Below are 15,815 nucleotides of genomic sequence, written 5' to 3' on the forward strand. Positions count from 1 at the left end.
ACAAAATATTATGTAAAAATGTAAATTGTATCTCCGTTTATTTTGGCTACAAATACTTTTTATGACTTTTATGTCCCTTTCTGTTTTTGCAGCCTACATATTAATGAATGATGTTCTCTTTGTTCTCTCTGCAGGGACATTTAATACTTTTTACTGGATTGTCCTCTATTTATGTTAATTTCCTTTGGCTCTGAGATGATGATGAAAAACTTGAGTTGTGCGTCAGGAAGGGAACTTTGTTATGAGCAGATTTTGTTTGCCAAGCTTTGGAGAGACAGGCGGAATATTATGTTTAATGGCCAAGTTGTATAATAAGTATGTGTACTTTTATATTAAAGTAAAACACAATGCAAGTGCAACTGGACCTTTTGGGGTCTTGTAAACCCATGAGGGTTGGGCCCTCTGTGTGCATGACATGAACATTTATAAGTGAATAAAACCTCTAAAACTCCATTGTGTTTTGTATATAGCATTATAAAGCATAATATCATGCAATTTTGACAAAAGGATGCAATCTGCATATTTCTTTATTACTTATATTTAAAACAGAGTTTAAAAGGATTGCACAGGGAAGCGGGAAAAGTTGGACAGACTAAGCTTCAAACTTTTATAATGGTAAAAGAAAAGTGAAAGAACGGCGCCATCTGCTGGTAAATGAACAAACGTACAATTATTTTTGATATTGCAGGGCCTGGATTATTTTAATTCTTGCAAATAATACTAATAAGTATAATCTTAATTTATATTTTAGTAAAAAAAACAAAAAAAACACATCTTTCATCATGAGTAACACTTTCTATAATGTATTAATATATATATCGTGATTTGTTTACAAGTGATCAGTATGTTATTGTTCCCTTCTTCTTGTGCTTCGTTGTACCTGTAACATGTTGGTGCCATATTTGTTTTATATGTTTTGTGTATGAATATATAAACCTTATTAAACTGTTACTGTGGGTTTAACTTTTTTGCCTACAAAGCAAAACTCGGTTGAAACCACGCCCCCTTGACTGGGCGAATGGGGCGGGGACCAGGAAGCAGGAAGTGAAGAGGAGTCGTGTGTGTTGCTGTCAGAAAGAAGAAGAAGAAGAAGAAGAAGAAGAAGAAGAAGAAGAAGAATAAATAAATAAATAAATAAATAAATACAAAATCAAAAACATGGAGAAAAGTACAGGAGCTGCATGAATCTTTATTCAAACCCAGAGAAGAAACAATCCACAACATGAACGTGAGAAACCGAGGAAACGAGTCAGTAAAGAAACCACAGAGGTTAGTGACGGTGGATTTACGGTGTAAACAACGAGATGTTTAATAACCTGCAGAGAGAAAGTGAAAGTTAGACACAAAATGGAAGCTGCTCTGTGTTGAAAGTGTTAAAAACGACCTGTAGACTGACGTTAAAACGACTTATTGTTATTTACTTTTATATTTTATAGTCTTGCAGTTGTTTGTGGTCGATAAGGGACTGTCTGTCAATCAGTGTGTGCACGTGACAGATACAAATAGACGAGATGTGACTGGTGGTGAGTTTTACCTGCTCCTTGTCTTCAGGCTTTTATTTTCTGACTGGACTGACTGGTACTGCTGGATGACACGGTCAATGTAGACAGATCAATCAAGTCAATAAAGAGAAAGGCGTAATTGCTTTTTCTAATCTTCATTTCAAGTACATTGATTAATTGAGCCAATCGACGGTATATAGCTCATCTGTAAAATGTAACAGATTGCATTGTGGGATCGTTAGCTGAAAGTAGTGTTGTTTAGAATTGTAGAATTGTTTGGGATACATTCACACATCCAGAGTTCAGGCACTCAAATAAACTGGCGCAGGGTAAACGCAGTGGACTCTTTCAGTGAAAAGGAAAAGGTTTCTGATGCAGCCACAGTTGGTTAAGCTGTATTTGCAGTGGAGTTCAATCCATGTCAGTCGCTATAGCAACAGCTGCTGGTCCTGATGCGTGAGGTCGCTCACTTGAGTTTTGCAGAAACTCTCTGTGGCTTGATCCATTTGTTGTTTCATGATACACGTTTCCATCCTCATACGTGTGGACTTGTGTGGATGTTTGAATGGCGAGAGAGGTTTTGGGTCGGGAGGTCAAAAGCTTGATACCTCGAGCTGAGGTACCCACAGTGTATTCAGCTGCACTCATCCTCTTAGTGACTGTGTTCAGCGTTCAATAAAAAATTGCCCATCTGCAGAAAATGTCCAATGACTTGATTTGGTCAGCAAGGTCACCGCTGCTGACGGGGATTTCAAAATAAACTGCTCACAGAAAATGTATTTGAAGTGTCCTGACACTTTTTAAAAGCCTTTTTCCATGTCCCATCCACTAACGTGGAGGAGGCTGGGTTTCTGACCTATAGTGCACCCAGCCACTAGGGGGCAATTCAGGCGCTTTGAGCTGTCCTGTCTATTATGGTTTTAAGAGTTTACTGCAGCAGTAAACACCATACATTATGTTTCTGTCTGTAGTAAATATCCGTGCTGCCTTTAGCCTTTATAATGTTGCTTTATTATGACGACTCACAGTCACTGTAAATGTGTGTTAACAGCACTCCTAGTGTTGTGAAGGAAAATGTGCCACAGAAGAAGAAGAAGAAGAAGCAGCACTTCCACTTTGACCTGTGGTTCTATCTCACTCTGGAGAACTGGATACTGGACTTTGGAAGGCCCATCGTCATGGTGAGGAGACGCTGCACATTTGATTTAATTTATACCTCGTGTTGTTTTAAATAGTGCAAACAAATATAAAATGAACAGCTACTCTTCATTTTATGTGTGACCAGTGTGAACAGCAGTAGTTTCTTTTCTCATATGTATAAGATCGTCCTTCCCCTGGAATGGTTTCCTCTGAACATGCCCAGTGCTGGAGACTATTTCCACATGGCCTACAATGTCATCACACCATTCCTACTGCTCAAGGTAAGCACAAACACAATGTTTCCTGAGCAGATCATTTCTTCTTCAACTTTTCCATCTCCTCTGTAGAAGTTCAGTGCATCAAACTCAGTTCCAGAACTTTAGTGGCTCATGTCTTTACTTCTTTGCCAATTGAAATGTGGCGTTCAGGTCCTACAGCTGCGAATCTTGTGGTATGGCCTCAATATTTCTGCTGTCACAGTTTTGTGATACCTTTTCCGCTTCCCTGTGGATGTTGGTGGTGATGTCACTGAGTTTTGTTTTTTGGCTATTCTTGTCCTTGGCCGACTTGATCGATGTCTGTTGCTCAATACACCAGTAGTTTCTTTCATTGCAAATTGTTGTATTGGCTTTTTTCCAGTGTCTGTGCAAAAGCACTGGTCGATTCTCCCTCTTTCATGCCGCAGACAGCTCGCTCTCCACTCTTCATATTGGTTTATCCTTTTAACAACAAATGGAGTCTTCCCGAGTGAAACCCAAGGCCAAGACCAAAAGATTCAAAGCTGTTCAATGTTTAAACAATCAATCTTAGAGGCAACACATATCCCAATAACTTCTCTCAGTGGAAAAATGAAAGGGTGCGAACAAAAGGTGATTTGTCGTAAAATTGTTTTACAAATCTAGATGAAAATACAGAAAATATCTGAACTTTTGTCTCATTTATTTTACGGTGTACGACAAAAACAAGGTAATTGGTCTTGTTGTTAATACACTAGTTTTGCAGGTGACTGAATATAGAGTGTGTGTGTGTGTGTGTGTTTCTGCTCCATTCAGCTGATTGAGCGCAGCCCCCGTGCGCTGCCTCGCTCAGCAGTCTACGGTTGCATTATCTTTTTTGTCATGGGAGCCAGCATCCACCTGGTGGGAGACTCCATCAACCACCGGCTCCTCCTCAGTGGCTACCAGCTCCACCTGTCCGTCAGAGAGAACCCCATCATCAAAGACCTTAAACCTGCTTCACTGGTAAGACTCTGGGTACCGCTTGACTCCATGCTGGGAATACACTGGGAGCACAGAGAGAGTTGTCAACATTTTGTAAAAGATGTTTTCTCTGCTGTCATCATGGTCTGATGAGAGAAAGTAACACCGACCGTATGAAAAGTCTAGACTGTTGCAACTACCATACAACAATGTCATACAACAAAAAGCTCTTAGTGTTGCTCATCTTTCAGTGACTTAAACTTTTTTTATAAGTCACTTGTACTTTTCTTCTCCACCTATGTCCCAAACAGACAAACTATTTATCTTGTCACACTCGTCCCATCAGAATATATCACACGGTGAAGAAGTGAAATCATTTTTCTTTCTACGCCCATTATCGCTGTCACAGCATTTGTCTCCATGTAGATACATAACACAGGACCAGTAGATTGTATACATGGAGGTAAATAAAGCATGTTTGTTTCAAGTTAAGATTTGATTTGGTGCAAGTGTCAAAGGTTTATTTATTTCCTCCACCAAGGAGGTTATGTTTTCACCCCTGTATGTTGGTGTGATTGTCAGGACAATTAAATAAAAACAACTTAACGGATTTCAACAAAACTTGGTGGAAGGATTGGACATGGACCAAGACAAAGCCCATTCGATTTTGAGGCGGATCCAGGAGTTATTTATCTTTTTTTTAACATTTTAACCAATTTCTTAGGGACTAACTCATATATCTTGATGGAAAAAGACTGTCATATTTAGGAGACTGATATCTGTTTGTGTGTGTCTGTGTGAAAATTGGTGCGGCTCTATTGAAATTAAGGAATTTAACTGTTAAATGCACAAAAACTAACAGATTAATAAGTGGAATTAGGTTAAGGCCAGAAATGATAAAACGTTAATATTTACTGCAATAAATGTGATTTAAACATCAAAAGAAAGGAACAAGCAGGTGAGAGGAACCAAAAACTGTAGCAATTGTTCCTTACATTCTCCCTGGATGAATGGACATGTCTGCATTTGTTCATGTATTTTTTTGTGTCTGGATGTGATTTCCACTCATTTTGTAGTGTAAATGGTACTTGAAACAGTAGGTGGCACTGTTTCCTAAGGTAGTTAGAGCCACAGTGCTTGTTTCTTGATGCTAATGCAGCCGAGGGTTTCTCGTAATAACACAAGGCTTTTGTTCTTCTCTTCACAGATTGACTCCTTTGAGCTGCTGTATTTCTATGATGAACAGCTGGGACACTTGATGTGGTACGTGTTTGGCAGTTATTTGCGTCGTGCATATAAATACCTGTATAAAGTGCTGGGGAAGTGGCTGGAACGCAGCAGGATACAGGACTGAGTGGTTTGCTATGTGTCCGTTTGTTCACTTATTTTCATAAATCTGAAATTAATCCACGTTGAGTCTTTTGAAAACACACGAGGGAAGAATCCAATTAAAGCGTGTGTGAAGTGTAGATTCAGATCATTTTAACGCAGCGGACTCCACCAACACAACAGGTCGTTATCAGTGTACTGATCTGTGGCTCCTTTTATATCTTAAAGTACCAAACAGATGTTAGATTAAGGAAACTCCATCCATCCAGTATCTATACCGCCTTCCCTGTGAGGGTCGTGGGGGGGCTAGAGCCAATGATTGAGCGAACTGGTGAATGGTAATGGGAAAAAATTGAATCCAACAACATGCAGGATGAAAGAGGCAGAATCAGAGAAACTGTCTGATAACAGTTTGTTTGTAAAAAAAACAAAGATCTTTATTGGATGGAAGGACAAGATGCATCGCTTCCATTTTATTTGCATAAGCTCTCTCTAGCTGTTAACACCCTGGCATTAGGTTTTCAGTGTGGAACTGACAGAATTTCAGTTTGCACTATGGCTGATTCAGCTGGAACAAACCCACTGTCTGTGATCCTGATGTGGGTGCCACCTCTGGACAGAACACACTGAGCTGGTGAAACAAAAACCCAGGAGGACACCTCGTGCAGAGATTTACTTTCGACTCTCTCACACACTGGTGCTCTGAGAAGTAAAGCTGATATGAGCCTTTCACAGACATATATTCTTTTTTATTTATAGTGACTTATAATAAACTTTATGTTTTAACTGTAAAATATCAAGCCTCAGTTACATTTCTCTGTCATAAGGGCTTGTTAATGACATCAAATTATATCTGTATCAGAAATATCTTACTCCCTAATATTAATGTTGGCATCAGCCCTCAAAAAATCCATAATGTCTAAGATACAGAAACCTATTATTGACATTTATATATCTGATAGACTCATATCAGCCAAAAGATCGGTCCAGTTCTCGTCAGTACTCGTATTAAAGCAATAATATTCAAGGTATCAGGTCTCGGCCGAGCAGGGGGTGAGTCACCTTTCAGAGATTGAGCATGAACTCACCTCACGCTGAAGTGTTTTTAGCCCCAGAGTGAGAAGAGAGAGGATTTCAGGAATCTCTGTGTCTCTGTGTCTCTGTGTCTCTGTGCTCCTGGTAGTTCTGAACATAGATGTGGGAAGTCACTGTTATTCTTTATATGCATTTACCAAAAATCATTGTCTTTGGTTTTTAGTCGTTTCAATCCACAGATGGGTATAAGTCTTTTTTAAATATTGTTCTATGAAACATCCAAAAGTAGAGAAAACAATGCTCAGAGGTGAAGGTGACATATTTTCAGTAAATGTATGAAAATGTCACATCTAAAGAAAAGTAATTTAAAAAAGAGTTTGACAGAAGTTGTGCAGGTTGATTCACTTTCTAAGAACAATGGTTTATTGTTGAGTTAGACTGTCTGAGGTGTCCTGATGACAAAATAAAAACTTTTTAAACATCTGTGGTACAGTATTCATGATTTAGTTAATTTATTCATTGAATAATAAGGCAAACTCTTCAGTGTGAAAGGGAATTTGAGATTTAGTGAAATATTTTTGTCTCAGCCGGGTTCATCTGGGATTTAAAGATCATGCTGAGCGGAGAAGGCGCTTTTTTAAAGTACAATGCCGATAATCACAGTATTTCTCACACAATACTTGCATTGTCCTTTTTAAAGATGCAGTGTCCACTGTGCAGTTAATACACTAACTATTCCTCTTATTTTATTATAGGTATATCCCTTTCTTCATCATTCTGTTCATCTACTTCACCGGCTGCTTCACTGAGACAGAGGAAAAGAAAAAGGTTCCTGTGACTGGTTGGCTGTTGCTGGGACCCAGCGCTCTCTACTATTGGTCAGTCGCTTTTTAGGAAACCTTCTGCCTTCATGTTCCCCATAAATACACGACACAAGAACAGATCAAATCTGATGATGCACCTGAGTCAGTTCAAGGTAAATGTACATACCACAGTGCATAAGAGGATTAGAGTGTATGAAAGGAGCTTTAAACTCTGACGGTTTACTCTTGATGAAAAGATAGAGATCAATCAAATCATGGAGAGACAATGGAAGGTTATCTTTGCATTAAAAATTACAGTATCTCTACAGTAAACAGAAATTAACTTGAATGGCTTTCAGTGGAGCACAAACCTCCACCAAGGCCCAACAGTCTCCTTAAATATAGTCACACGCTCATAGATATCAGTCCTTTAAATATATGATCATTTTTTATAAAGATCCATGAATTATTAGAGAATAATCAGTGAAATAAAAACTAAAAAAAACACCCACAATGTTAAAGAAAGTGATAGAAATACCTGGATCCTCACCAGATTTTTATGGATTCTCTCTTGGCCCATGTCCTATATGTTCCAACAAGTTTTGTGGAAATCCATTCTGTAGGTTTTGCATAATCCTGCTGATCAACCAACCAACAAATGGGCGAATACACAACCTCCTTTGTTACATAAAATGGTAAAAGTCACCCTGAAGTCATTTCAGTGTGTGGCGGTTAATTTTGATCTTCACAAAAGAATCACATTGTGCAGTAAAATTGACTTCAAGGGCCACTTGGGGATAGGAATCTCAAAAGACAAACAGCAATTAAACATGTATATGAAAACTACTGCTTCCATGAATAAAGAGATTAATGTGTGAATGAATATATAAATGCTAAAGGTTAAAATGTTCCCTCTCATGTTACAGATAGATAGATTCAGCTTACTTGTTTTGTGAGGGAGAAAATAACAAACCCTGATATTTCCATCCTCACCGAGGAATTCAAATTGAGGAGATCAGAGTCAGAGTATGAAACAAACAAAATGTGCTTTTTTAAAAAAAAAATTGTGACTTTTTAAATTTGAAACTTTGTAGTGTTGTTCTTGTACTTGTTCCTTTCGGGTTAGTTACAGGCGAGGCAAGTGTTTTTGTAGAGCACATTTCAACCACAAGGCAATTTCAACGTTTTCACATCAAATGTAAAAAGGCACCATGACAAATTGTAAAAGCAACACAAGACAATACAATAATAGTTAGCCAGATAATAATAAAATAATATAAATTAAAGATTGAAAGTCACAGTTTGTGTTTCTCTCTGAGTTCCTCTAACGTCTCCTGGTTTCTCCTCCTCCAGGTACTTGGTGACTGAAGGACAAATCACTGAACTTTTCCTCCTCACCGTCCTCGCCATGATTGCCATGGTGATACATCAGCGGCGTAAAGGCCTCGGCCCGGACAGCAATGGCCGGTTCCTGCTCTGTAGTTTCGGCGTTACCCTCGTCCTGATGGCGCTGTGGGTGTTCTACCTCTGGAGTGACCCGGTGCTACGCAACAAGTACCCCGGACTCCTTTACATGCCAGAGCCCTGGTCCTACTACACCTTGCACGTCAAGAATAACCACTGACCTTGACCCGAGGTCTGTGCTGCCGTTTGTGTGAAAGAAAACTATTACTGAATGCTTTGACATCACATGCTGCTTATGTGTGTATGACTCGACTGATGCATCTCTTGGGTCTCCAGACAGATTTCCTTTGGCAGAGACAGTGGCTGCACTCGACTCATGAGGATTATTGATGTGCACCAACTTCAGAGGAGACAGGTTCCCTCCTGCAGGCAGCAGCACCTGCACTGATACACAGACTTTAACAGGTTCACACTGTGATGCTTGGTGAAAAGTCGGTCTCACTTTGCAGATGCAATCACTTCTGCTCAACCTGGACTATGATTCATGTCATGTCATAAATCAGCACTGCCCATCACATGGGGTGTTTGTAATAAGCCCCAATGGGAATGTTAGTTCTAAAGGACCAGTGTGTACGAGTAAGGTGAAAGGGATCTATTGGCAGAAATTGAATATACAATGATCCTAGTGATGTTTTCACTCGTGTGTTTCATCTGAATTGTATGAATTGTTGTTTTCTTTACGCTAGAATGGGTCCTTTATATTTAAATACTTTATATTTACGTCAGGAGTTGGTCCTCTCTACGGAGGCCGCCATGTTTTTGACAGTAGCCCAAACTGGACAAACTAAACATTTTTTAAGTTTTAATGACAACTGAAGGTTACCACAGGTTCTCTTTCATTTCAGGGTGAGGTGAGGGGTATTCAGCTGTTACATGACACTTCACCACTAGATGTCACTAAATCCTACACACTGAACCTTTTAATTGAAGGTGTAAAACCAGGGTTGGGATGCTAACATGCTCAAGGCTAATCTGAGCTGTCGAGTTACAAATGAAACAAATGGTTAATTTTTAGAATATTCTCCCACTTTCTTAAGAAAACACCCTCTACAATTGTAGCTACATTCGGAGAGGACGGGTGTGTATCAGGTCTGAGTGATCTGAGTGCTTTGTGTGTGAAGTCCTGCTGAGGTTTATACTGTCGGTGCTTGTTTATCACATGTCCCAAATACTACTGTGTATTTATACCATGAAGTTTACACCATGTCCGAATGAGAAGATGCAAGAGAAGATTGTACTTTATTGTTTTTTGGCTGTTTGGGAATCACAGGATGTTTTGACAGTTTACTGGTCAACACCTACTTTACTTTTAATCATGAAAGTAAATAGGAGTCGCCTCAGGCCCTTGTACAGCCTGCAGCTCTTTGAGTCTTTGGTCAGATCCCAAATAGTAGAAACACAAAGCAGCAATGACACATGTGACCTTTTATACCTTTTTATACATTTTTATCACATAATAAAAATGTGAAAACAAATGTACAATACATTTTGCAAGACCACCGGTACAGTCCTGTAATGACTCTTGATTAAATATGAGAACTGACATTCTACCTGATTTGTGAACGTGCTTCATATCAATTGTCTTTAATCATATTGGTTAACTAATTTAAAATCTATTCAGTGTATGTGGCTACAAGCTGCTTCCTTTTATTATGTGACTGTAGTATCAAACTGTGACTCATGAATAATTGGTGGGTTTTATTGGAAGGGTTAAAAGGGAAAGGACAATGCAGCGCTGAGTATCTCCTATCAGCGTTTCCACAGCAACGCATATTAAATTACGTGGAGGCTTTCAGGAGGTGGACTTTAAACAGAGGCGGAGGGACAGGTGACGGAGGCTCCGGTCAACTCACTGCTTCCTGAACAGAAACCAAGGAACCGCAGAAATGGTGAGAGCAAGACATTCCCTCCGAGATACTTTTTATTTCATGTATTTTCTTATGTAACTGATATTTCCTTTGTACAAGTGATGCAATACTTTTGTCACGTTGCAGGCGAAGTTCTTCACACCAGTACAAATAAACGGTAAGAGTATTCCACAGCACCACAAGTTGTTTTACATCTATTATGAGTTTAAATTGTACTATTTGTTAATCTACCCTTTTCATTTGTACAGTGCATTTCTATTTTATATAAAAATTAAGTAAAGACTGGTTTTGGAGACTCATTAGGATCAAAGTCTGACCTTGTTCAGTCTCATTAGTTCCTGTGAAGTAAAACCAACACACTGGATTAACCTGTGATTCTATGACGGATGAACTCACTGAAAAACATCAATATCTTTATTATTTCCCAGAATTCAAGGAGTGCTTCTCCCTGTACGACAAGAAGCAGAAGGGCAAGATCGATGCCAAAGAGCTCATCACAGTTATGCGCTGCCTCGGCACAAGTCCCACATTCGGTGAAATTGAAAGGCACCTGCAAGTTCACAAAATTGGTAAAGAACAACACACAATAAATCTAGTTCGTCTGTCAAGGTTGTGAGAGTTTGTACAGACCGACCCTGAGTTTTGTTTGTGTAACACCCACTTTATATACACATCACTGCACCATAGAGGCCAAGAGAGGTTTGTACTTAACTTTATTTAATTATCTGAGAGTATGATCTCTGTCGGTGTTGCTTATTTCCTTCTGTCCATGTCTGTCCCAGCTGACATTGAGAGGCGGAGGACAGGTCGTCAGTGAATCACAGACACAGTCATTCACACTCATTTTCTTACCTACGGTCAATTTAAGTCTTTATTCAACGTAAGCTGCACGTCTCTGGACTGTGGGGGGGGGGGGGGGGGGAAGCAGACTTACCCGTACCACCATACCGCTTGGGTTGATTATAGAAAATCGATTGTTTGAGTTGGATGTTTTTAATTATATATGAACATATTGTAAAATCTTAACTTAAAGATGTTTTCAAGGCTTTTATGGATTAAAAACATCTATAATTATCGAGGAAGTGGCTTATAAACAATGTGGAAACCTGGTGGTTGATGTCAGAGGGCTACGCAACATGCAGTATGACATGCTCTAACCTCAGACCCTTGAATAGGGAAAGGGAGAAACCTTAAGATCAACATTAAAGAGTTGAGTCCAAAAACACATTTTCTTTATCAAATTGATGAGATGATTCCAGTCTGTCTATCCTCGAGTTGACCTTGTACTCAGTTTTACAAGTTGAAGATAATCTAAAAGTTCAGTTTAGAGCAACATTAACTAAAATGATTGAAATGACCTCGCTGTGACTTTTATTACATCTGGTATGAGCCACAATTCCCACTTTGTTACATTTCTCACATTTTCTTTAACATTACGAAATAGGGCGTTTATGACCCCCAGGGAATCTGTCACATTTAGTCATATTTGATATCCACGTGTGTGTGAAATCTGTTGCAGCTTGTTTGAATTTAAGAGGATTGTTGGGCTTTGTCGGAGGTTTGAGCTCCACTGAGCCTCATGCGAGTTAAGTGCTGCATTAATGCGATTCTTGTCAACTTGTGCATTGTTTCTTCGGTCTATGTTTTGTGTTCGATTCCTGTTTAGCAAAGTCCGGTGAGCTGGACTTCTCTTCCTTCCTGACGATGATGCACAGACAGATACAACAGGAAGACCCCAAGTCAGAGATCCTGGAGGCCTTGAGGATGACGGACAAGCAGAAGAAAGGATACATCCAGGCGTCTGAGCTGCGGGCCAAGCTCACCATCTTGGGAGAGAAGCTCACGGACAAAGAAGGTAAAGTCACAGCTGGATCTGAGGAGAGAGGGAAAGTGGAAACTCTGCACAATGTGTTTTTTTCTTCTAACAGCAAATTAGTTGCTGTGTTGACACCGAGCTACAGCAACAACATCCAGTTCAATCAATAAAAGGGCTTTTTATACATTGTTATATAATCCACAGTGAGCACATGGATGCAGGGGTCAGAGTTACACTCTGCACGTTTGGACAGTTTGTTTATTTATAACACTGGATTTAATAAGACACTGTAACGGTGAAGCGCTGACCCGTAGCTTAAAAGTCGTGTGAGTCCTACATTGTTCACAAAAACTTGATGGGAAAGGTCTTACTGTATATTCATGAGGTTTAAGAAAGCAGTCCAGTGAGGGTCGGCCTCAGCATCTCTTGGATTTCACAGCGCTTCCCTAAATCCACCACGATTTACCAGTGTTTCTGAATTCCCTGCTGTCCTGTGACCTGCCTGCTAATAATATAAAACAATAGCTCCTCTCCTGGTCAGTTTCTCATCACCTTTACTTTCAGGAAGTAAATTCATTTGCTGTTGCAGTTTGCCAGGTTGTTTCTTCAGGTTTGTCTCCCTGTGGACAGACTTCATTTCTTCACAGTGTCGTCAGGCTCTGGTAAATAACATTAATATATAATATGTATATATAATCAATTGATATTTGGAGTAAAAATGATTTATGGAGATTACTTTTGGTGAAACAATTCCAGAAAAGCTCCACTCCAGAAACTGCCACAGTTTGGAAAGACTAATTATTTTGTCTGATCGTTCAAGAAGGTTAAAAGCACCACTCTCATCTCATCTGTATGAAGCTGTCAGATAATTTATCTCAAGTGACACATTTCACACACCAACACCTCTAAAAGTTTTCTTGTCTGTTTAATTTGTGCAGTGACAAATGTGTAAAAGTGACAAATCGCTGTTTTCAGCAGTGTGATGGTTTTCTTTGTCACAATCTCCCTTGGTCAGGTTTAGTTTCCACCTGTTATCCGTCTTCACGCAGACAGCTGTTGGCTGTAGAATATTTATGAGAGTGGTATATATACGTTTGGCAAGAAATCTGATATGATCTGATATATTATATATATATATACCGATGACTTCATTCAGAGCCAGTCTGTGCTGTAGCAGTCAGGGGGAGGAGCGGCTGACAACCATAAGTCTAAATTCAATTAAATAAGAATCAAATCTGTGTGATAAGAGCTGCCTAAAATGACAGAAACCCTCTAAAATGTTTGGTTTGGACCATATCCCTACTGCTAACATGGAGGAGGTGGTGTTTATGAGCGATACTGCAGCCAGCCACCAGGGAGTGATGGAGACGCCTCAGCTCCATGGAGGCCTGTTATGTCATTCGTCTTTACATACAGCCTCTGATTTGCACTTAAAGGTTTTCTTACATGCGTTTTTCAAACTGTAATTGAAGGAGACAGTAGCTTATGTTTTTCTGTTGACAGTGAAGTGATGACAACAGTCGGCTTGACAGTTTCCTGTGGAGACGCTCGTCTCCAGTTAAATCTGTGGGATTGATTTTGATGGCTTTTGGGTTTCAAAGCGCCAAACTTAGTTATTCATACAGTTTCTGGGCTCAAAGCAACGTACAGATTTAACTCGGAGTGGTGCTGCCTGTCACTGTGCACATCAAGCAGTTTAAATTCAAACCAAGCTCGGCTGCTTCCCAGAGGAGACTCTTCCATCACGTCGAGTATTGACGCAGATATTGATGCCACTCAGACAGCTGCACTGTGAAGCTCTCAGCTGTACAAACTGTATTAACTACGAAGCTGCTGAGGATGAGCTCGCTGTTGTCAATCTGAATATTCAGGAGATCTTCGCTGGCTCGACTTGTAGATCGTAGCCCAGCCGTGTGAAAAAAATGAAATTAACTCTATTCCGTTGCTCGGTTTTGATTTGTGAAGTCGCTGCGTTAGCCGTCACTTAATTTCATTTTTGAGTCCCTCCACATTCATCTATTATCTCATATAAATGTTCCGATACTTTTGTGAACGTGCAACTTTAGTTATAAGTTATAACATTTCAAGCATAACGATAATTCATCCTCATGAGTAAACGTGGATTTTCATAAGAGATTTTAGGAATAAAAATCTGCTTTAGGGCCAAATTGTCTCTTTACACATTGGTCAAATTGGAGCCTCAGTAAAGTCACAGCTGAGATCATCTTTATGAAAAACATATGCTGTTTATCATGATATTGAGTGTTAATTGACATTAAACTGTTGTAGCAAGTTCATATTTAACCTAAATTCATTTAATTTGAAATCATAATCTCCAAAATAGCTGGACAATTAAAGTCCTCAAATAAACTGAGTGCAGAAGAAATATATCATGAGGAACAAATATAAAGTAGAAATACCTCAATATTTCATCACACTTCAAAATAACTACTGTGATAAAACTCAGGTGCATCTGTCTGTATTGAAAGTCGTATATTATGGACATTTCTCTATTTCTAACCACTTGGTCTTCTGTCTCCCTCTTTTTGACTGTCTGCTGCTGTAAGAAGGAAATTACCTAAGATGTATATAATCTTATCTCATCTGAATCTTATGTTCGGGAACACTTTCTAACAAAGAAGCTTTTTACACTGGAGTTTCGATCAGTTTTCTTCCGTCACCTAAACACTTTTGTGTGTGTTTTCTGTGTTTAGTGGACGAGCTCTTCAAAGAAGCAAACGTCAAGTCGAACGGGACAGTGAATTACGAAGAGTTCACCAAGATGGTGACGCTGCCTCCTGTTGATTATTGATTTCACTGACGGGGGGGGGGGGGACGACACACTGGATTAAATCTACGTTTAGTGCAGCAGTTGTGTGCTGGCAGATTTGAGCCTAATAATAATCTTCACTTTGTTTTTTTGCCTCATGATTATTTACTGATTATTTATTTAAATGCAGAATCTGTAACCATTTTCCATCAGTTTCATCAATGACTGAACTCTTTGTGAAGCACTGCCGTTGTCCTGCATCCTGACGAACGTGATATGATCTGAACTCTTGTTCTTTGAAGGAATCAAGTACCATTAAAAACCATTAAATTCTTAGTAAACCCTTTGATGCTTTGTATATTTACTTGTGAACGCTTGTTGTGTGCTAGTGTCATGATGTAGTTTTTCTTCATGCGGCGCAGGTAACTTTACACACATCTGTATTAAATTGCTTCTGTGGAATTAGAAAATGTTAAGTTAAAATTTTTTTATGTATCTATAGACTTAATTCATGTATTCTTGAGGACCACGGCTATAAATGTATCTGTTTCCATAAGTGTTATTTAGTCGTATTTGACACATTTTATATATATATATATGTAATAACATTTTATTGATTAATAAACAAATAACAGTTGCTCCAAAACTTGTAATAGTTGTATGTTATCTCATTAAAGTTTATAGTTGATCGACTGAATTCCATGATGTGTTTAAACACTAATAACTATATTATCATTATTTCTTTTGAGAAACACTATAGCCACTCACTGTGAGCAGGTCAGCATCTTTTATCAGCCACGTCTCGATTTGAACTTAAAAATAAAAAAAGGAACAAACTACATTGATTAAAATGTTTGCTGCAGTTGAAGGTTTATAATCAATGTCAATG

General features: G+C 39.0%; 2 protein-coding genes across 2 annotated transcripts; both read left to right on the forward strand.

The window, feature by feature from the left end:
- The first annotated feature begins 1,104 nt into the window (after positions 1-1,104).
- On the forward strand, positions 1,105-10,019 carry cln6a (CLN6 transmembrane ER protein a). The gene is made up of 9 exons (XM_034576599.1): positions 1,105-1,121; positions 1,152-1,269; positions 2,554-2,683; positions 2,825-2,923; positions 3,695-3,883; positions 5,049-5,104; positions 6,961-7,083; positions 8,362-8,644; positions 8,753-10,019. Exons 2-8 carry the CDS (start codon positions 1,223-1,225, stop codon positions 8,630-8,632), a joined length of 915 nt encoding a protein of 304 aa, XP_034432490.1. The 5' UTR covers positions 1,105-1,121; positions 1,152-1,222; the 3' UTR covers positions 8,633-8,644; positions 8,753-10,019.
- A 199-nt stretch (positions 10,020-10,218) lies between these two features.
- Positions 10,219-15,249, forward strand: calml4a (calmodulin-like 4a). Its single transcript, XM_034576585.1, has 5 exons — positions 10,219-10,361; positions 10,467-10,497; positions 10,769-10,909; positions 12,007-12,195; positions 14,871-15,249. The coding sequence occupies exons 1-5, from the start codon at positions 10,359-10,361 to the stop codon at positions 14,966-14,968; spliced, it is 462 nt and encodes a 153-aa protein (XP_034432476.1). The 5' UTR covers positions 10,219-10,358; the 3' UTR covers positions 14,969-15,249.
- The last annotated feature ends 566 nt before the right edge of the window (positions 15,250-15,815 follow it).

Source organism: Hippoglossus hippoglossus, chromosome 3 (assembly GCF_009819705.1).
Source record: "Hippoglossus hippoglossus isolate fHipHip1 chromosome 3, fHipHip1.pri, whole genome shotgun sequence".
Taxonomy (NCBI): domain Eukaryota; kingdom Metazoa; phylum Chordata; class Actinopteri; order Pleuronectiformes; family Pleuronectidae; genus Hippoglossus; species Hippoglossus hippoglossus.